Source organism: Bufo bufo, chromosome 3 (assembly GCF_905171765.1).
Source record: "Bufo bufo chromosome 3, aBufBuf1.1, whole genome shotgun sequence".
In the NCBI taxonomy this organism is placed as follows: Eukaryota; Metazoa; Chordata; class Amphibia; order Anura; family Bufonidae; genus Bufo; species Bufo bufo.
This window is the reverse complement of record NC_053391.1, coordinates 224139801-224163063: the sequence shown is the minus strand read 5'-3', so window position 1 is coordinate 224163063 and position 23263 is coordinate 224139801. Positions and strand designations below refer to the sequence as shown.

At 46.1% G+C, this 23263-nt stretch overlaps 1 protein-coding gene across 2 annotated transcripts in view; it reads right to left on the bottom strand.

The window, feature by feature from the left end:
• The window catches only part of RBBP5 (RB binding protein 5, histone lysine methyltransferase complex subunit), a 72262-nt gene extending 54420 nt beyond the window's left edge, over positions 1-17842 (bottom strand). Inside the window, exons 1-4 of one of the 2 annotated variants that reach the window (XM_040423986.1) lie at positions 17633-17842; positions 13353-13378; positions 12284-12456; positions 3983-4123 (exon numbers count right to left, since the gene is read on the bottom strand). In XM_040423986.1, the coding sequence (XP_040279920.1) occupies positions 3983-4123; positions 12284-12456; positions 13353-13378; positions 17633-17651 (359 nt within the window). In that variant the 5' untranslated portion in view covers positions 17652-17842. The remainder of the gene's footprint in view (positions 1-3982; positions 4124-12283; positions 12457-13352; positions 13379-17632) is intronic. The other variant, XM_040423985.1, reaches the window with a different exon arrangement.
• Positions 17843-23263: the final 5421 nt, after the last annotated feature.

Below are 23263 nucleotides of genomic sequence, written 5' to 3'. Positions count from 1 at the left end.
CTCCTCCCCCCATCTTTGGTGCCAGTTTGCAGTTCCGATCGGAGTCCCAGCAGTGTAATGCTGGGGCTCCGATCGGTTACCATGGTAGCCAGGACGCTACTGAAGCCCTGGCTGCCATGGTATGTTAGTGAGCAGCATTATACTCACGTGCGTCGTGGCCGCCGGGCGCTCCTTCTTCTCATAGGTCTGTGCGGCGCATTGCTAATGCTATAAGCCTTAGCAATGCGCCGCACAGACAGAAGAAGGAGCGACCGGCGGCCACGACGCACGTGAGTATAATGCTGCTCACTAACATACCATGGCAGCCAGGGCTTCAGTAGCGTCCTGGCTACCATGGTAACCGATCGGAGCCCCAGCATTACACTGCTGGGACTCCGATCGGAACTGCAAACTGGCACCAAAGATGGGGGGAGGAGGAGGACGACGACCCTGTGGCCTCCAATGATTAATACTGGGGAGGGAGGGAGGAGGGGGGGCCCACTGCCACCAATGATGGGGGGACGACCCTGTGGCCTCCAATGATTAATACTGGGGAGGGAGGGAGGAGGGGGGCACTGCCCACATCCACCAATGATGGGGGGACGACCCTGTGGCCTCCAATGATTAATTCTGGGGAGGGAGGAGGGGGGGCCGACTGCCACCGATGATCGGGGGGAAGACCCTGTGGCTTCCAATGATTAATACTGGGGAAGGAGGGGGGGCCCACTGCCACCAATGATGGGGGGATGACCCTGTGGCCTCCAATGATTAATACTGGGGAGGGGGGGGGGCCCACTGCCACCAATGATGGGAGGGGCACCCTGTGGCCACTGCCACCAATGATTAATACTGGGGGGGGGGGGGGGGGGGGGTGCACTGCCCACTGCCACCAATGATGGGGGGGGGGGGGGGAGACCCGGTGGCGACTGCCAGCAATGATTAATACTGGGGGGAAGGGGCACTGCCACCAATGATGGGGAGGGGGACCCTGTGGCCACTGCCACCAATGATTAATACTAGGGGGGGGGGTTACCAGAGGGGGCTGATAAGAGGGAGAGGCTGGGGGGGCTGATCAGAGGCTGGGGAACTGCCCGTCTGCCCCCATACAGTATAACGTCTCCTTGTGGCTGCCCCCCATACAGTATAACGTCTCCTTGTGGCTGCCCCTATACAGTGTAACGTTTCCTTGTGGCTGCCCCCATACAGTATAACGTCTCCTTGTAGCTGCCCCCATACAGTGTAACGTCTCCTTGTGGCTGCCCCCATACAGTATAACGTCTCCTTGTGGCTGCCCCCATACAGTGTAACGTCTCCTTGTGGCTGCCCCCATACAGTGTAACGTCTCCTCGTGGCTGCCCCCATACAGTATAACGTCTCCTTGTGGCTGCCCCCATACAGTATAACGTCTCCTTGTGGCTGCCCCATACAGTGTAACGTCTCCTTGTGCCCCCCCCCCATACAGTGTAACGTCTTCTTGTTGCCCCCCATACAGTGTAACGTCTCCTTGTGGCTACCCCATACAGTATAACGTCTCCTTGTGGCTGCCCCCATACAGTATAATGTCTCCTTGTGGCCCCAAGTGTTTTTTTCTTCTAAATGGGCATTTATCGCGATATATATCGTTATCGCGATAAATTTCTTAATATCGTTATCGTGGGAATATTTTTGATATCGTCCAACCCTACTCTGCATATGGAAGGAAAGCCTGGACATGTGCGCGTAAGTCTACCACTCAGAACCTCGCCCCTGGCAGTTGTGAACTGCGCAGGTGGGGGCTTATCAACCAAACTACCCAGGGGGTGGAATAAGAAGTCTAGAGCAGTGTTTGCCAACCAGTGTGCCTCCAGCTGTTGCAAAACTACAACTCCCAGCATGCCCGGACAGCCTTTGGCTGTGCGGGCATGCTGGGAGTTGTAGTTTTGCAACAGCTGGAGGCACACTGGTTGGGAAACACTGGTCTAGAGGTCCATCCACTGGATTGCGCAGGCAATGTATTCTCACCAAACAACCCCGGAGGGTGGATTGGGAAGTGCCAAAGGTCCTCCACTGGATTGCGCAGGTGGAGGATTATCAACCAAACTACCCAGGGGGTGGAATGGAAAGTCTAGAGGTCCTCCACTGGAATGCGCAGGCGGTGCATTGGGAATTCCAGAGGTCCTCAATTGGATTGCGCAGGCGGTGCATTATCAACCAAACGACCCCGGGGGGTGGATTAGGAACTCCAGAGGTCCTCAACTGGATTGCACCGGTGGAAAATAATCAACCAAGCTACCCCGGAGGGTGGGTTGGGAACTGTCAGAGGTCCTCCACTGGATTACGCAGGTGGAGGATTATCAACCAAACGGCCCCAGAGGGCGGAGTGGGGGTTCTACAGGTGTCCTTCACTGTATTGCGCAGGCGGGGATCCTCCTCATCATCCCCCTTGATAGCCAGCCACACCTCTCCCACCACGGAGGGCGGATTGGGAAACTATGAAAGGCCGTCACGTGATCCGGAATGGGGCACAGTCCCATCATGGTGCCGCACAGTCAGAGTGGATTGTGACTGAGGGGAGTAGTTCCCGTATGGATGTAAACGTTTGTTTTTATTTCTCCCTTTTTTTTTTTTTTTTTTAACTGGTATGCCTAGCCTCAAGTGGCCGCGAAGCCAGGGCCTAAAGTTCCGATGCTCGGTCAACCGGGACCCTCCCCCTCTGTACTGAAAGTCAGCCGGAGGGTAGAGGGACCCGGAGCGGTGCGCGACATACACCTTCCGGCCGGAGGAGCCGCCCCACGGCCAGAATGACACAGGGGAGAAAGAACCTGTAGGCCCCATTTGAAGCCGGGGCCTAAAGTTTTTCGGCGCCCGGAGACCGGGATGTTCACCCCACGGCCGGGAACTCGCTCGTGCTCCCATGTAGAGTAAGTGCCTCGCGGCGCGAGACTCCCGCAAGGGCTCAGGCGTCCGCGATAGGTAAACGGCATTAACCCTTTTGGAGCGGCGCGCTTGGCGCCCGCTCCCGAAAGGGGAGGAATCTGGTGGACACTGCAGTGGGAGTCGCCCTGCACTCCAGTCTTTCGCTGGAGGTGCCCGGGGAGAAGATTACATTAACCCTCTATGAGCCGGACAGCCGTCGGCCTAGAGGGGAAGTGAGAGAGAGGGTCCGCGTGTCTTGGTGGCGCATGGTGCCCGCCGGATTTACCCCTTCTCTCCTTAGGGGTCTAGTCCCTAGCTAAATAAAGTCCCTGGCCATTAACCCTTGAGGGAGGGAGGGGGAAGAGGGCTTCATACTTACCTAATCCCGTGTACTCACCTCATCTTCATCCTCTTCACCCTCCCTAAGTGGGCCTATAAGGTCACCTTCTCCAGCAGGGTCACCTCCTCAGCAGTTGGCACCGGAGTGGCAGGAGTCTGGTATGGCGGGAGGGTCTTCTCTTTGCGGACCTAGGTGACCCTTTGGCTGGCGGGAGCAGGGGAGCGAGGCTGCCCTGGTCCACCTTGTCTTCTTGTGGGGGGAGGAGGCAGCGTGGCGAACCAACGCTGGCGTGCTCCCTCCGGGAGAACAGGGAGGCGAGGCGACCACTGTCTCCCACCTAAAAGAAAAGAAAAAAGATCTTCAGGAGATTCCCTGCAGAGCAGGGAGGTCTTGCCTCCTATTGAAACTAGAAAAAACTGAAGCTCTCTCTCCAGGCTGGAGGGGGTATAGCTGCCAGGTGAGTTACTAGTGTCAACGCCTCCTAGAGGACATAGCTATACCCACGGTTCCTGTGTCCCCCAATGAATATGGGCAAGAAAATTTATTTTTTACAACGTTTTCATCTGTAGTATCGCTGTAAGGGAGTCAACACTGGAAGGATTGAATTACTGATAGATAAAATGTGCATATTCATTCTGGTTTGTTAGTTTCCAAGTTTTGGTTGTATGGTGTACAGAAGTGAAATGGACAAGTTACGAACACAACTGCATGTGAAAAACAAATCTAATGTACAAACACACAGGCCCTTCCATAAAACAGGTCACTTACTGATCCCGTGGGTGGAACTGGACTTTCAGGATAGGGGAAGGGAATCGAAACCGTTGGTCACAATCTCCAGAGAGGACATCCCACAAGGACACAATGTTATCAGTGGAAGCGCTCACTAGCTTGTGCCCATCTCTGCTCCAGCTGCAAAGAAGAAAGCAAAAATGGATGAACTTGTAAATGCTTCTCCCATCCTCTTCAGTGGAGAGCAACAGTGTGAACAGGACCCTCCAATTTACAGATTTAGTAGGGATCTCCCTGCTGGCCACTAATATATATATATATATATATTACTTCTGATTCATCATTTTGTTGCTAATTTCTTTTCCACCAAAAACTTTGCTGCTTATAGCAGAGCTGAAGGCCATTGCTTTGCCGCTGGCTTTAATGATAACATGCCAATGCTTCCCCATCGCATCATAAGACATCGGTGCCGCTCCTTCTGTCAAACACCTTGCTCTAGTCATTGACAGTGGCGACTAAGGTAGTAAATGATCAGGATAAGGTTTTCTCAGAAAACCTCAGCTGAAACCCAGTTGTCAATCACCTCCAGATCCCGTTGTGACTGCCCGGATACAGCTTCTGAGCCTCCGTTATCACGCTGGGTTGTCTCACGATAAATACTCTACATTTTTCTAACCAGAACCTTGATCTGAATACTTGAACTGCATGGAATTAAACATTTATCGTAGCCACTGAGCGCCACCCATTGACTGTTCTTTTCCTTATGTCTCTGTCCACCTCAGTAATATTACTGACATGGTCGCATATGCTCAGTTCCATCTTTCAAAATCCACCAGCCCTATCTACTGTTAGCTGCAACAGAAAGGACACCCCCCTAAAAAGAACACGTCCACTGAGCTGCCAGCCTGAAATAAATTTAGCAGAGCAATTGGAGCAACGAATGGGGGGAGCTCCATGAGGTACAGGGCTGGTTCTAGCTTTGTTAGAGAGAGCTTGTCATGTACTATATGATGTCTGATTTTCATTTTTTTTTACATTAATCCCTTTAATCTAAGGAGGTCAATTATGTACATCACGTCAAGGTACGGGAAGGAGTTCATAGAGTATTACACTGAGAAACAATCAATATGGTCTGTCGGGTGACCCCATTGTTTATACACATAAAATACCTGTGTGTAAAAAGGGATGTGCTTCCGACAACCAATGAACCCTAAAATGTTCATTCGTTCTCGTACAGAAGAGATGTCTGCTGCATGTAAATGCAATTACTATATAATGCTGGCAGTGTGCGCCAGAGAAGAGTCTCAAGTCTGGCTTATTCATAAACGGTCACTGGCCATACACTGTACCCTTTCTACAGAAGAAAGCAGTCAACTAGACACAGATGTTAGCTGGTTGAAGGAACCTTGTTTGTTTACCTGCTAGTCGTTCACAGCGCAGTGGCGAGCAGGTGTAATTACAAACCGTCCCATTCATTTCAATGGGATGGCTCGTTCCTATTCAAGAGTATAGCGCAGCTTCCCTTCAACCAGCTGAGCAGAGGGGGTGCCAGGTGTCGAACCCCCGCCAATCTGGTATTGATGACTTATCCTGAGCATAGGTCATCAATATTATCCCCTTCAAGAATTTAGACGTAACTGTATGTCCAGATTGCATGTAATTTAAGGTGATCGGGCGTACAATTATGTCCAAATTGCTAACCGGGGCTGTGACGCTATAAAGTGTCACAGCCATGGAGTCTCCACTCTCCCCGAGAGCATAGACACCAGAGAAGCCAGCAAGGGACCTATCAGAGTGGTCCCTTGCTGGTGATCTCTCTGATTGGTTAGTCTCTGCAGGCTAACCAATTAGAGAGTGGCAGTGTGAAAATGCTGGTTTCGGGCTCTGATCTCCAGAGTCAAGATCAGGCATGACCTACTCTGTGCCCTAGATTACCCAATTGTGCCCCCTGCATATCAGTTCATTTCTAAGTGATAAAAAAATGGAAAAATAAAATAAAATAACTATAGCCCGTCCCACGAGAAACAAGCTCTCACACAGCTACCTTGGTGAATTTTTTATTTTTTTTATGGATGTTAGTATATGGTGATGCAAAATATCATTTATTTTTGATACAGAAGTGATTTTATGCTAAAAAGTAGCAAAACATAAATAAACTATATAAACCCACAAAATAAAATTATCATATCAAATATACTGCATGAGAAACCCTATAAAAATAAACACTGACAGAATTGCAATTGCAACCCTCATACAGCTACATTAGTGAAAAAATAAAAATGGTATGGATGTTATCATTTATTTTTATTTATATTCTGCATGAGAATTGTAACTTTTGCCCACCTCCTAAAAAAGGATATAAAAAAAAATGATCAAAAAGTCAGTTGTGCTCCAAAATGGAGCTTGTCCCGCAACAAACAAATCCTCACACAGCTCAGTCAAACAAAAAGACAAAAACAAAACAAAAAAAAGTTATGGCTCCTTAAGTTCCAATAAAACGTTACTTTAGCCTCAAATTTTTCATTTTCACAAGGCGCAACAGGGAATAATTCCATGAAACGCTTGTTAGGTCAAAAGGATTCACGTCACCCCTTGATTAATTCCTTGAGGGGTGTAGTTTCCAAAAAAGGGGTAACTTTTTGAGGTTTTGTTTCTAGGGGTACCTCAGGGTCTCTTCAAATGTGAAATGGCACTTAAAAACCATTCCAGCAAAATATGCCCTCCAAAAACAATATTGCGTTCCTTTCCTTCTGCGCCATGTCGTGTGCCCATACAGCAGGTCATGACCACATATAGGGTGTTTCTGTAAACTGCAGGTTTTTTTTGCTGTTAACCCTTGCTGTGCTACAGGAAAATTAGATTTAAATGAAAAATCTGCACACAAAAAATTTATTTTTTTAAATTTCACCTAAATTTTTCTTTAATTCCTGTGGAACACCTAAAGACTTAAAGTTGTAAAATCAGATTTGAATAGTTTCAGTGTGCAGTTTCTAAAATGTGGTCATTTTTGGTTGGTTTCTATTATGTAAGCCCCTTAGGCCACTTTCACACAAGCGAGTTTTCCCGCTCGGGTGCAATGCGTGACGTGAACGCATTGCACCCGAACTGAATCCGGACCTATTCATTTCTATGGGGCTGTGCACACGAGTGGTGATTTTCACGCATCACTTGTGCGTTGCGTGAAAATTGCAGCATGTTCTATATTCTGCGTTTTTCACGCAACGCAGGCCCCATAGAAGTTAATGGATGGGGTGCGATTTTCACGCACGGTTGCTAGGAGACGATCAGGATGGGGACCTCATCATTATTATTTTCCCTTATAACATGGTTATAAGGGAAAATAATAGCATTCTTAATACAGAATGCATAGTACATTAGGGCTGGAGGGGTAAAAAAAAAAATATATATAACTCGCCTTAATCCACTTGATCGCGCAGCCCGGCTTCTCTTCTGTCTTCTTCTTTGCTGTGCACAGGAAAAGGACCTTTGACGACGTCACTGCGCTCATCACATGGTCCGTCACATGATCCATCACCATGGTAAAAGATCATGTGATGGACCATGTGATGAGCGCAGTGCCGTCATGAAAGGTCCTATTCCTCAAAGAAGACGACAGAAGAGAAGCCGGGCTGCGCGATCAAGTGGATTAAGGTGAGTTAAATATATTTTTTTTTTAACCCCTCCAGCCCTATTGTACTATGCATTCTGTATTAAGAATGATATTATTTTCCCTTATAACCATGTTATAAGGGAAAATAATAAAATCTACACAACACCTAACCCAAACCCGAAATTCTGTGAAGAAGTCCGGGTTCGGGTCTGGGTACCAAACATGCCGAAAAAAAATAAATGAAAAGTACAAAATCATGCCAACATATGGAGAATGTTAATTATAACTATTTTGCGAGGAATCACTATTTGTCAGGGAAATTTTTATTAGATAAACAGTGCTCCAAACTAAAAAGAAATAACTGAAAAATTTAGTCGCCAAATAAAATTTTTAGTCGCCAAATTTAAAAACATATATAATTATGATATAAAAAATTGCCTCATTCACACGTCAGTGTTTTGGTCAGTGATTTCCATCAGTGATTGTGAGCCAAAACCAGGATTGGAGCCTCCAAAGACATAAGGTAAAGATCTGTGCCGGTTCTGTGTTTAGAGCTGCACCTGGTTTTGGCTAGAAATCACTGACTGAATACTGACTGTGTGAATAAGGGCTTATTCACACGAACGTGCCGAATTTTGCGGTCCGCAAAACACAGATGCCACTCGTTTGCGTTGCGCAATTTGCAGAACGGACAGCCCTTTATAGAAATGCCTATTCTTGTCCGCAAAATTGAATTTTTGCGGGGCCACACAGTGCTGTCCGCATCTTTTGCGGCCCCATTGAAGTGAATGGGTCCGCACCTGAGCCGCAAAAAAAAAAAAATGCGTCTCGAATGCGGAACAAAACCACGGTCATGTGTATGAGCCCTAAGGCATTACTGTGTGCAGTGTCCCGCATCTCTCTCCTCCTCATTCCATTTGGTCCTCTTACAGCTGAACTTAAAAACTTGAACTTTCATCACTGATGAAAACTATTTACATAGTTCAAAATTTAGGGTTTATTGGTCCCAATAAACAGTCAAAATGACTGACTGTCAAAATGTCAGCGGCACTTGGCCATCCTGTGTAATGAGACATCCTCTTTCTTTTAGATCCAAACCAGCATCTTACTCAGGGCTCAGGATTAAATGGCTCAAGTGAAGGGTCTTCTGAGCTAATTTGGATTAGACTCTCCAGTGTAGAAATATAAATTGATTGCATACTTTTGATTTAATTCTGTTTTGGTCAGATAAACCTTCGTTCACACTGGATTGAGTTCTACTTTTCAATAGTACCATCCTGGGGTATATATAATTTATTGATAGGCTTTTATTAAAGCAGTTCGATGGGCTTTTAATATTGATGACCTATCATGCTTGCTGCTGCTATGTCTATGGCAAAGCAGCAGCGCTCATGAAGAGATACGGGAGGTGGCACTTGCACACTATGCACGCCGTCTCCTCATACAGCTGATCAGCGGGAGTGCCGGGTATCAGACCCCTGCCGATCTGATATTGATGACCTATCCTGAAGACAGGTCATCAATATTCAAAGCCCAGAGAACCCCTTTAACTCTTTCTTTGGGGAATAAAAAAAAATACAAAATATAAAAACCTTTCCACACCTACCATCACCTGTCTGAACTTCCAGCACCGATGGGGGTCGCATAGCATTGTATTGATTTACTATACACACTAAGAATATATACAGTGGTCTGAGGTTACAAATACAGGTAATAGGGTACAACAGGGTTAAGCAGAACAAAAGTCAGTTTACCAGATGGATAAGTCCTTTTGGGTTGTGAGGAGTTCTTAGCTGTATTCACAAGGAGGGCAGTGATGTCAGCAGGTTACAGGTCCCTCTAAACACATGGCACGATGTGACCCTCCTTCAGAGAAAAGACACGCCCGTTTGCTGGTACAAGCCTTTTAAACTGTAGCCGGCCACTCCTCTTCCCGCCTCTGGGAAGGGTCCCCCCCTCCCTGCTGATCCTGGCAGCTCAATGACCCACAAAACCCTTTAGGGTTCATAGCTCCAGACCAGAAGGTCACAGGGAGATGGTTCTGGGACCAACAGATCCGCCTTGCACCCGACCTCCACCATATGACCATGGGCATGTTCGTCTTTGCCCGAGGAACGCATAAATACACTGCTCAAAAAAATAAAGGGAACACTTAAACAACACAATGTAACTCCAAGTCAATCACACTTCTGTGAAATCAAACTGTCCACTTAGGAAGCAACACTGAGTGACAATCAATTTCACATGCTGTTGTGCAAATGGAATAGACAACAGGTGGAAATTATAGGCAATTAGCAAGACACCCCCAATAAAGGAGTGGTTCTGCAGGTGGTGACCACAGACCACTTCTCAGTTCCTATGCTTCCTGGCTGATGTTTTGGTCACTTTTGAATGCTGGCGGTGCTTTCACTCTAGTGGTAGCATGAGACGGAGTCTACAACCCACACAAGTGGCTCAGGTAGTGCAGCTTATCCAGGATGGCACATCAATGCGAGCTGTGGCAAGGTTTGCCGTGTCTGTCAGCGTAGTGTCCAGAGCATGGAGGCGCTACCAGGAGACAGGCCAGTACATCAGGAGACGTGGAGGAGGCCGTACGAGGGCAACAACTCAGCAGCAGGACCGCTTCCTCCGCCTTTGTGCAAGGAGGAACAGGAGGAGCACTGCCAGAGCCCTGCAAAATGACTTCCAGCAGGCCACAAATGTGCATGTGTCTGCTCAAACGGTCAGAAACAGACTCCATGAGGGCCCGACGTCCACAGGTGGGGGTTGTGCTTACAGCCCAACACCGTGCAGGACGTTTGGCATTTGCCAGAGAACACCAAGATTGGCAAATTCGCCACTGGCGCCCTGTGCTCTTCACAGATGAAAGCAGGTTCACACTGAGCACATGTGACAGACGTGACAGAGTCTGGAGACGCCGTGGAGAACGTTCTGCTGCCTGCAACATCCTCCAGCATGACCGGTTTGGCAATGGGTCAGTAATGGTGTGGGGTGGCATTTCTTTGGAGGGCCGCACAGCCCTCAATGTGCTCGCCAGAGGTAGCCTGACTGCCATTAGGTACTGAGATGAGATCCTCAGACCCCTTGTGAGATTATATGCTGGTGCGGTTGGCCCTGGGTTCCTCCTAATGCAAGACAATGCTAGACCTCATGTGGCTGGAGTGTGTCAGCAGTTCCTGCAAGAAGAAGGCATTGATGCTATGGACTGGCCCGCCCGTTCCCCAGACCTGAATCCAATTGAGCACATCTGGGACATCATGTCTCGCTCTATCCACCAACGTCACGTTGCACCACAGACTGTCCAGGAGTTGGCAGATGCTTTAGTCCAGGTCTGGGAGGAGATCCCTCAGAAGACCGTCCGTCACCTCATCAGGAGCATGCACAGGCGTTGTAGGGAGGTCATATAGGCACGTGGAGGCCACACACACTACCGAGCCTCATTTTGACTTGTTTTAAGGACATTACATCAAAGTTGGATCAGCCTGTAGTGTGTTTTTCCACTTTAATTTTGAGTGTGACTCCAAATCCAGACCTCCATGGGTTAAAAAATTTGATTTCCATTTTTTTATTTTTGTGTGATTTTGTTGTCAGCACATTCAACTATGTAAAGAACAAAGTATTTCAGAAGAATATTTAATGAACTCAGATCTAGGATGTGTTATTTTTGTGTTTCCTTTATTTTTTGGAGCAGTGTATATTTGACTTATGTCTGGGATGGACGGGCGATTCATAATTCCTTATGAACCGCCGGTTCCATGATGTCTGGGGGAAAATGATAGATCTAGGCAAGGGCTGAGACCCCTTACAGAAATGTTTTCCTGTAGGATTAGCTGGCCTCCGTACTGGCTGGTTGAGGTGTGAATTTGTACGCATGTGGCCTCCTTGAAGCCAGAACCCCTGTGGAGTTCACTACCTCTGCTATCTGACAAGCAGATGGTTGGAGTGAGAACTTATTTTGCAGGCATACTGACAAAGGTAAATCAGATGAATATCATGGCTGCCATTAAATAATGATCCATATTCCTCACAGATGGTCTATCCTGAGGATAGCTCATCAATATGAGAAAACCAGACATCTCCTATAAAGGGAACCAGTCATCTATTTCATGCTGCCCTCACTGATGGACATGCTGATTTTGATCTATCATCAAGGGGATTCTGAGAAGAGTCCGGCTTATTCATGAGCTCTGATCTAACTATTTTTGGATGGTATATCCTGTAGCCTTCCATGGGCTCCTATTATTTAATCAAATAGCACTCAAGAGGATATTGTAGGCGATTTATCCTCAGGACAGGTCATCAATATCAGATCAGCAGGGGACTGACTCCCAGCACCCTTACCGATTAGCTGTTTGAAGAGAACGCACCGTCAACATTGCAGTGGTGAGCAATGTAATTACAGCATCTCAGCCCTATTCACTTCAATGAGACAGAGTAGAACTACAAGTGAATAGAGTGGCAGCGATGTAATTACACCTGCTCACCGCTGCAAGGCTGACAGCGAGCAGTTAAACAGTGAAGAGAAGGCAGTGTTCACAGGAGGATAGGTCATCAATATGAGAAAACTTGACAAACTCTAAAGTAAAGGTTAATATATTTCCTTTATATTGCAAGTATGGAGCAGATGCCACGATTTTGAACACAAACACTAGCCAGGATAAAAAATTTTGGTCAGTGTAAGAACAGGCAGGAAAATAACCCAAGACAGACAAAAGGAAAAGAGCACTCACCACAGAGAGCACACTGGATGAATATGTGCACTTAAAATTTTGGCAATGCCCCTTGTTAGAAAGTCCCAGATGACAATACGACCGTCATTGCAGCCTACGGCAAGCAGTGTTCCCCACCTATTAAATGTGCAGGTGAGGGCCATGCTGATGCAATCCAACGTGCCATCTGCTTCCTACAAGACAAGAAATTCAGGTAGCACATTAAGGGTGTATTCACGTAGCGGCCAAGGTGTGGTCAAAAATACTTTGGGAAAAAATGCACATGTTTTTGCTGCAGCTTGTGAATATACCCTAAAGATATCCAAACGCAAAAAACTAAGTAGAACAGCATTATCTCTATTATAGAAACCTGGTACTGAGGGTCTGCAGATATCATGCTGCTAAGAGTCCATTCACACGTCCGCAAAATGGGTCCGCATCCGTTCCGCAATTTTGCGGAATGGGTGCAGACCCATTAATTTTCAATGGGGCCGGAATGTGCTGTCCGCATCCGCATTTGCAGATCCGCACTTCCGCATCCGTGCTTCCGTTTCCGCAAAAAAAATAGAACATGTCCTATTCTTGTCCGCAGTTGCAGACAAGATTAGGCATTTTCTATTATAGTGCCGGCGATGTGCGGTCCGCAAATTGCGGAATGCACTTACGGACGTGTGAATGGACCCTAACAGTTAGTGGTTTGCTCTGTAGATTTCACGCTTGACATTACAAAGGGTGAAATTCACAGTCTATTCCACATCAAAACCCTCACACTGCAGATGGGTGAATCTCAGGCACGGTCACACGACAGATTTTGAAAATACGCCTACAAAATTCAGTGCAGAATCTGCACACGGTTTTTTTCAGCATTCATTTTAACCAATCGGTGTTTAGTGCGGACCCACGCCAAAAAAAAGTACGTATGGAGCTATTTTTTAATGCTTTCTACTTATTTCAATGGGAGCTTCAGTGCAGATTCTGCCCCAAAATAGCGCATGCCACTTTTTTTTCCCACTGAAATGGAGAGGTTGTTTTGAGGCGTTTTTTTTAACTCTACATATAATATACTAGAGAGGACGCTGTATGCACTTACCTCTGGGTAATTCTGACCAAAGGATTCTGGAAGAAGAAAAATAATAGGTTATGTCTTTATAAGGAGATCCTTACTGACGTGGAGAGACTATAACAGTAATAACAGCGTGCTTACTGTCACACAAATGACTAACATCTGCACACTTCCCCGACCCAATTACTGTGTGGGAAGAGTATTCCTTGGGTGAGGTCCTGTGATGCCTCCCCATTTCTCCACCCCTTTTCCTTGACCTCACACAGACAAAAACCTGCATCCCCCCTCTATTATATACATTTACAGCATCATTACCAGGGGCGCACCACCAATGAGGCCAGGTGAGGGGATCGCCTTAATCAGCACCGGGTAAGGGCAAGAGGGGGACAGCAGAAGGGCCATGGACAATGAGCGCTTTCATTGTGGTAAAGGGGTTAGGTTAAGAAATTGGCGTGGGGGCGCGCCGTGTCAGTTTTCGCCTCAGGCAGCAGAAAGGCTATTTGCACCCCTGATCATTACAAACACCAAGAATGGTGACAAATTTTGGAACTTTGGCACATGAATTGGTTTCCACAAACAGCTCCTTTAATGTTCCTTGGAACAATAAGGAATGAAAACATATATAAACAGACTGGCAAACAAATCTCAAGCATTCAACAAAAATTAAAGGCTTATTCCCATCCCCTAAATCCTCACTGATCCCAAGAATAAAGGGGCTGTAGCACCGGAGCACTCCTGCCGATGCAGGGAACTGCAACAAGGTCTTAGGGCTCATGCACACGAACGTATTTTCTTTCCGTGTCAGTTCCGTTTTTTTTGCGGACCATATGCGGAACCATTGACTTCAATGGGTCCGCAAAAAAATATATATAACACAGAATTTACTCCGTGTGCATTCCGTTTCCGTATGTCCGTTCTGCAAAAAAAAAAACAGAACATGTCCTATTATTGTCTGCATTACGGACAAGGATAGTACAGTTCGATGAAGGGCCAGCTGTTCCGTTCCGCAAAATACGGAATGCACAGGAATGTCATCCGTATTTTTTGCGGACCGCAAAATACATACGGTCGTGTGCATGAGCCCTTATTCTGAAGAGTGGCGCTCTGCCACATTTCCTTGCACAGTGGGTGGCTGGAGGCGGCACCATGCAGGGTGAAACTGTGACGGGGATGCAGTACTACATTCCTGTGAGCGGTGAGTATCCCAGAGATCAGACCACCACGAGCCATGAGATGACGTATCTTAGCAATATGCATACACTTTATGAGCTGTGAATAGGCCTTTGAATGTTCATTTTGAAATGACATTTTTGCACTCAATGGATGATTGACTGATAAGGTTTTTCCTCCTTAAAATTTGCTTCATAATAGAAAAAAACAAAAACGCTTACATAAACAGACATCACTGCAGCGGTGACCACCGTACAATAAACATCTCATTATTCATCTGCCACAGTGGCATTTCTGGTCGGTCCCCCCCCCCCCCCCCCCCCATCTCCACCTTAAAAAAATATGGAACGTCCGGCCCAAAAATGAACAGTTCTATCCTATTTTTTTGGGGGACAAGGTGACTAAAAATGGCGAATCGCGCATTTTTTTTTTTTTTTTTTTTCTGTTACTGCGTTCACCGCATGGGAGATTTTTATTTTATTTTAATAGTTTGGACTTTTCGAACGTGGCAATATGATATGTTTATTTATTTATTGTTTATATATAAAATTGGGAAAGGGGGTGATTTAAACTTAATTTTTTTTTTTACTTTTTATTTACTAACCATTTCCCCCCTTAAGGGCTAGAACCTGGGATCTTTTGAACCCTTGTCCTATTCACCCTAATAGAGCTGTATTAGGGTGACTAGGACTTCACACTCTCCCTGCTGCCCTGTGCATAGTACACACAGCAGTAGGGAGATTATCATGGCAGCCAGGGCTTCAGTAGAGTCCTGGCTGCCATGGTAACCGATCGGAGCCCCGCGATTACACTGCTGGGGCTCTGATCAGAACTGCCACTGCACCACTAATGAAGAGGGGGGAGGGGACCCTGTGGGCACTGCCACCAATGATTTAATACTGGGGGGGGGGGGGGGGCACACTGCGCCACCAATGAAGATAACTAACGTTTAATACAAATACAGGAGGCGTGTGCGTGTGGCAGAATCACATAGCCAGCACCCGGCCTCTATGACAGGGAGCTATGATCAGCGGCAGTTAACCTCTCAGGTGCAGCCCCTCCCGTCCTCTTTCCCTATCACTTGTCATTGGTGGGCTTTTCAAACTGGTGCCGCTTGAAGGAAAGAATGAAATAAGGAGACGTGTGCTCTATAGGTAAGGGTAATTTCACACTTGCGTATGCCAACTGATGCCATTTGTAAGACTGATCAGGATCCTGATTCGTCTTACAAATGCATTGAAATGCCGGATATATCTTTCCGGAAGAACGGATCCAGCATTCTGGTATTTTGAATGCCGGATCCGGCACTAATACATTTCTATGGGGAAAAAATGCCGGATCCGGCAAGTGTTCCGGATTTTTGGCCGGTGATAAAACCGTAGCATGCTGCGGAATTATCTCCATCCTGAACAGTCAAAAAGACTGAACTGAAGACATCCTGATGCATCCTGAACTTATTGCTCTCCATTCAGAATGCATTAGGATAAAACTGATCAGTTCTTTTCCGGTATAGAGCCCCTAGGACGGAACTTTATGCCGGAAAAGAAAAACGCTAGTGTGAAAGTACCCTAATTTGTGCAACTGCACGTGGCTCATTCCTAAGGCCTCTTTCACACGGGCGTTGCGTGCGAGGGTCGGACAAGACACAGATGCGTTGCGGGAAAATGCCCGATTTTTACGCGCGAGTGCAAAGCGTTTTAATGCGTTTTGCACGCGAGTGAGAAAAATGGGCATGTTTAGTACCCAGACCTCTTCACAGAAGTTCGGGTTAGGTGTTGTGTAGATTTTATTATTTTCCCTTATAACATGGTTATAAGGGAAAATAAAAGCATTCTTAAAACTAATACAGAATGCTTAGTAAAATGTCCATTGAGGGGTTAAAATAATAAACAAATTTGACTCACCCCATCCACTTGGTCGCGTAGCGGATCTTCTTTCTACTTTCTTCAGGACCTGGCTTAAGGACCTTTGATGACGTCACTGGGTTCATCACATGGTCCATCACCATGGTGATGGACCATGTGAGGAGTGCAGTGACATCACCACAGGTTCTTTTCATCAAAAAAGAAAGAAGACATGCCAGGCTGAGCGTTCAAGTGGATTAAGGTGAGTTTATAAAAAAAAAAAAAAAAAATTTAACCCCTCCATCCCTACTTTACTTAAACCATGTTAAAAGGATAAATAATAAAGATCGGGTCCCCATCCCGATAGTCTCCTAGCAACTATGCGTGAAAATCGCACCGCATCCGCACTTGCTTGCGATTTTCATGCAGCCCTATTCACTTCTATGGGGCCTGCGTTGCATGAAAAACGCACAATATAGAGCATGCTGCGATTTTCAAGCAACGCACAAGTGATGCATGAAAATCACCTCTCATGTGCACAGCCCCATAGAAATGAATGGGTCGGTATTCAGTGCGGGTGCAATGCGTTCACCTCATGCATTACACCCGCACTGAATTCTCGCCCCTGTGAAAGGGGCCTTACTGTGCAGTTGCACAGATTACCTACAGAGCCCACGGCACCAGAAAAAGGCTGAATGGGCCAAAACGTCACATGAATTGTACAGCAGCCTATCTAATAAATATCAGCAATCTTCATACTACTCATACTGTGCCGGAGTTGTCTATTCATTGCTTAAGTAGTACCTGTCACCTCTCCTAAAATGTCAGCTACAGTAAGTACTCACATTTTTCACTGTGCATACTTCTGTTATTCCTCCTAGAAATGTATGTATAACAGGGTGCTAATATTCCCACTGTAAAGGGTCGTCTATCACTGCCAACCTTGATTACACAGTCCAGGGCCACACCCCCAACAGATAACATCCATCTCGGTCATTCATTTCTAAGAGGAATAACAGAAGAATGGCAGAATGTACAGTTCTACGAAAAGATGCTCCAGATTGGGTTTCGTGGGTGCTGTCCTGCAGTCACCCTTCTCCCCTTCACTGCTGAGATAAATCTCCATCTTAGTTTCTTGTGATAACTCATGACATTAAACTGCACAAAAATACACATTATATATAAAAAATCAGGGCTGGTCGCCGAATGACCAGACTGCACACAGATGACGGCCGCTGGGCCTTTGGCGTCCCTTCCATCTTTCATACATCCCGCTCCTATTGTTGCGCTTACCCAGTAATTCCAAATTCATGGTTCCGGTTTTCACCTAACGTTCCGTGGCTTCACCGCCGCCCCTAAAACGGGGCCGACGCCTCCTGCTCCGAGTAACGCGAGTCACGATGGATAAAAAGCGGTGGCTGTAAACAGCCTCCAAACGTTAGCAGCAAATTGATTTCAATATGGCAAATGCATGGGCAGCTAAAGCTCTGAAAACAGGCATTTACAGCGGTCAGCTTGGGGCCTTCCAGTCTGTACGGCCCGAATTTTTGTCCCCACCTCAACTCTAGCCATGAGTAAAAGGTTCCACCTGCCTATTACACGTTCCTACCCAAGTCCCTCCAGCCCTGAGTAAACACTGTGCAGGTTCCTAACACCTAAACGACATTCTGTAAGAGCAAAGCTCCAGATGGCAGATAGCAAGTCAGCTATATGGACACTTATATGTCATGTACCACTAATAAAGTCTACCTCTCGATTATCTGTCTCAACATTTTTCTATTCACTTATGATTAAGGTTGTCACCTTTCCCAATAAAAAATACGGACCAAGTTAAGCCACACCCCAAAGGGTGTGTGGTTGTGGGGGCGTCTCTATGTCATAATGTGGCTCCCAGTATTAATAGTGCCCCCCCCCCAGTAATATTAATGCCCCCCATAATTAATAATGCCCCCATAAGTGCCTCCCAGAATTAATAATGTCCCCATTAGTGCCTGCAGTAATAGTAATGCCTCCATTACTGCCCCCCCCCCAGAATTAATAATGCCCCCATTAGTGCACTCCAGAATGGACAATGCCCCCCTCTAGTGCACCCCAGAATTAATAATGCTCCATTAGTGCCCCTGGTAATAGTAATGCCCCTATTAGTGTCCCCCAGAATTAATAATGCCCCCATTAGCACCCCCAGAATAAATAATGCCCCCATTAGTGCCACCAAGAATAAATAATGCCCACATTAGTGCCCCCAGTAATAGTAATGCCTCCATTAGTGCCCACCAGAATTAGTAATGCCCCTATTAGTGCCCCCAACAATATGCCCCAATTAGTGCCCCCAGAATTATTAATGCCCCCAGTAATGGTAGTGCCCCCATTAGTGCCCCCCAGTAATAATAATGCCCCCAGTAATAGTAATGACCCCTTTAGTGCCCCCCAGTAATAATAATGCCCCCAGTGCTGCCCCCCCCAGTAATAGTAATGACCCCTTTAGTGCCCCCCAGTAATAGTAATGCTCCCGTTAATGATTAGTGTCCCTCAGAAATAGTAATGCCCCCTTCTCTTTTCTGTGCAAAAAAAAACATAGAACAAAACAACTCACCTCCCCCATTTGCTTGTGCCGCGGTGAACACTCGCTGCTCACTGGAAGCTCAGGACAGGACCTGCGTTCCAGCAGGATGATGTTTTGCAGGTCCTGTCCTGCATATCCAGTCAGCAGCGAGTGCTCACCGCAGCACAATCAAATGGAGAAGGTGAGTTTTTTTTTCCTTCTTAACACAAAAAGGGGGGGGGGGGGGGTAATAGGGGGCAGGAGGTAAAGGCTGTAGCAATGAGCGCTCCACAATGGAAGCGCTCATTAGTAACAGTCCATATAGGAAAATACTGGCAATTATTGTTGCTGGTAGAAAAAAAATTAACTGCACTGGCATTGGCACTAAAATACAGGCTTGGGCGGTGACATACCGGCCGAATGGCAACCCTAGTTATGATGGTTATTTTTGTAAAAGACAAGAGGAAGTGAAGCCATGGTGAATGACACTGTTGCAGGCTCGTCCAGACATGGAAAAGGGAAAGCATACTTACCTGCTCCCCGCCTCTGGGCTCCTTTGCTTCCTGTTCCCAGCTGTTTCACTCTAGTCCCCCACTGTCAACATCCGCTTTGATGCCTCTGCAGCCAGTCACTGGCCGCAGCAGTGACTTGCCCCCCTCGAGTAACTTGAGCAATTGACCTAATGCAAGAGGAGCAGATTACCACTGCGGCCAAATGGATGTTGATGCGGAGGACCAGAGCAAAGCAGCTGAGGCTGGGTAGGTAAGTATGCTTCATTTTCAGGTCTGGCCAGGGGGGGGGTTTGCTAACCCCCACGAGCGCCACCAAAAGCTAGCCAACCTATTTAAAGTGTCCCTAAAGTGTCTAATGTTACACTCCTGCCTGATTTGACAGGCATGAAAAATGCTATTGTACCCTGGGAAGTATAGCGGCTGAGACAACTGTTAGAATGGGACCAGTGCTCCCAGTAATAGTAATGCCTCCGTATCCATATCCACTGGGCACCGTACATTGTACTGGGTGCTAGAGTAACACTGTAGGGACACTTAAATGCAAAGATGATATCTGAAATGGTTGCTGTACGAATACAGAGAAAAAAACACCAATATCTGTAGTAAAAGACTCCATGAGGTGTTCTACTCACATCACTATGTCAAAACTAATATTTTGGGCAAATTACACGTTTAGGGATAGAATTTGCACTGCAGGTTTTTCTGCGATTCTGCAGTGGACACACCGCTGGGGATTAGTTCCGGATTCTGCTGTGGATTTCACCCTCTGCACTGCAAAGGGTGAAATCCATGGTGGAAATCCACCATGTATAGTCCCCTCAGAATGCGTCAAAGTACATTTGACAATGGTATTCAAAAACTGATGAAACGCCATGAGGTCCTCTGCGGCGCCGACCCAAATAAGGAAAATGTCGTCTATGTACCGCCACCACCCCAGCACATGGCTGAAGTGGTGGCTCACATAGACGACAGACTCTTCAAGGTGTGTCATGTAAAGATTTGCGTAGGTCGGCGCCACATTGGACCCCATCGCGGTCCCCCGTAATTGCAAAAAGAAATCATCTTGGAACAAAATTTTTTTCTCTTTTCCTCTGTTTGTGTTGTCGCTTTCCCCTCGGCGTTTCCTGCCAGTGCAGGATCTCCTCCTAAAAAAGGTGTAGATGAAGTAGTAGGGTTAGAGTCCTCTCTGGAACCTGTAGCATTCTCCCTAAACAGATGACTCTAAGACTACTTTGGAGTAGTGGATACATATTTCTCTCCAACTGTCTTCCGATTTCTCCTTTGGTTCCCTTGCCAGTTGTACACATAGCCTGTGGAATAATCATCCATGTCTCACATCCATTTGCGGCGTTTCTTGCTCTGTAGATAGCTTTTAAATTTTTCTAGATGAGACATACAATTGGACATATAGGTTTTAAAGTCCTCATCTAGAAAAATTTAAAAGCGATCTACAGAGCAAGAAACACCGCAAATGGATGCCGAGGGGGAAAGCGACAACACAAACAGAGGAAAAGAGAAAAATATGAAGCCCCAGAGGGGCAGGACTTTGAGGCGCAAGATATAGTGGTAAATATATCTTCTGTTGATCTTAATGCCGCACAGTTATCTACATTGAACAAAGGTCTGTCCTATTGTCCCGTAAGCACAACCAAATGGTTTGACCTAGAAATGGATCTCCAGAGATTCTTACGTGCAATTAAATTGAGAGTTTGGTTTGCGGACCAAAAGGACAGACCGCCATCTGAGACTACACAAACTAGTGAGCTAAATTTGAAAAGCATGGGTTTATTTTTAAAGAGCGATTTTTCTCCAGTCATCAATCATCCTGCCATTTAGGCTTTCGGTATCGCAGTCAAACGCGACATCAAGAAACTCAAACAGGAGACTTCCCAGCAACCACCTGGGTTTGCCAATATGACTGCAGCAGAGATGACGGCACTGAGGGATCTGGCTTCGGATCACAACCTCACCATCAAGCCAGCCGATAAGGGTGGTGGGGTTGTGGTCATGGACACCAGATCCTATGTGGCGGAAATCAGGCTGCAGCTTGCAGACACCAATGTGTATGAAAGGATTTATAATGATCCCAAGATTATGCTACTTAGAGAGTTAAAGGATATGCTGAAAAGCTAGCGATAACGGCATTATTGATGAGAAAATATTCACCTTTTTATATTGTGATAAACCAGTTACACCTATACTGTATACCTTGCCAAAGATCCACAAGTCATTGACCTCCCCTCCAGGGCGCCCAATAGTCTCGGGTAGAGACTCGTTGTTTTGTAATGCAGCTATTTTTCTCGATAAAATCCTACGCACATTTGCCATGTCAGCCAGATCTTACATTAGAGATACCAATGATTTTCTGACTAAGATTGATAATTTGCAAATTCCTACAGGGGCCTTACTGGCTTCTTTTGATGTGGTAAGTTTATATACTTTCATATAACATGAATTGGGCATACGGGTAATACAGGAGAATCTACAGAGCACACAATACAGTACTGATTGTCAACAATTTCTGATTGCTTTGTTGAGGTTTATACTCACTCGCAATTATTTTTTGTTCCAAGATTATTTATTTTTGCAATTACGGGGGACCGCGATGGGGTCCAATGTGGCGCCGACCTACGCAAATCTTTACATGACACACCTTGAGGAGTCTGTCGTCTATGTGAGCCACCACTTCAGCCATGTGCTGGGGTGGTGGCGGTACATAGACGACATTTTCCTCATTTGGGTCGGAGCCGCAGAGGACCTCATGGCGTTTCATCAGTTTTTGAATACCATTGACCCCAGTGTCAAATTTACTTTGACGCATTCTGAGGGGACTATACAGTTTTTGGATACTCAGGTCAGCATTTGCCAAGATAGGTTAGTTACTGATTTATATGTGAAACTCACAGACAAAAACACTTTACTACGCTTTGAGAGTCATCACCCTAGACCTATGATTAGATCACTTCCATTTAGTCAATTGCTCAGGGTCAAGAAGATTGTTCAAGATCCAATTCTGGTAGACACTAGGCTACATGAAATGGGTTCCAAATTCCGGACAAGGGGATACCCCAAAAAGCAGATTCAAGAACACTTAGCAAAAATCAAGCCTCTGACTAATTATGCCATTAGAAAGGGGCAAGGTGATATCACACATTCAAAAGGCCAGAATCCCTTTTGTGTCAGAGTTCAGTACTAATAGTGGCAATATTTCAGCCATTTTGAAAAAAACACTGGAGAATACTGACGAGTAATTTTGAGAATGTTGAAGAATTTAAATCCCTGCCTCTATGTTCGTATCGGAGAAATCGTAATATGGGTGACAGACTTGTCAAATTTGATATAGGTTTATCTAAGGGAACTTGTGAGACATACTTTGGATCTACCCGGAAGGGTTGTGTCCCATGTTATAATTGCGTTAATTGTACCCTCATGCTATGGGGTGACTCCTTTGTTCACCCCGTTTCGGGCAAAATGATCAAAATCAGACAATATCTAACATGTTATTCGTCCCATGTTATTTATTTATTGACCTGCCCTTGTCACCTCCTATACATAGGTGAAACCACTTGGGACTTAAAAACTCGACTTAACCAACATAGATATTCCATCAGGAAGCAAAAAATGGACCTTCCAGTATCAAAACACTTCACTGAGGCCAAACACTCAGAAAAGGATTTACGGTTCAGAATTTTGGAACAGATACCCTCTTTAAGACGAGGTGGTGATAGGACCAAATTATTGAAGAGAAGAGAACTTTATTGGATTTATACACTAGAAACTCTGAAGCCACAGAGTCTAAACGTAGAATTCAGGGTCATTTAGTCATCTCCATCATTCATGCATGTGTTTTTTACTTGTGCCTCCTCTTGT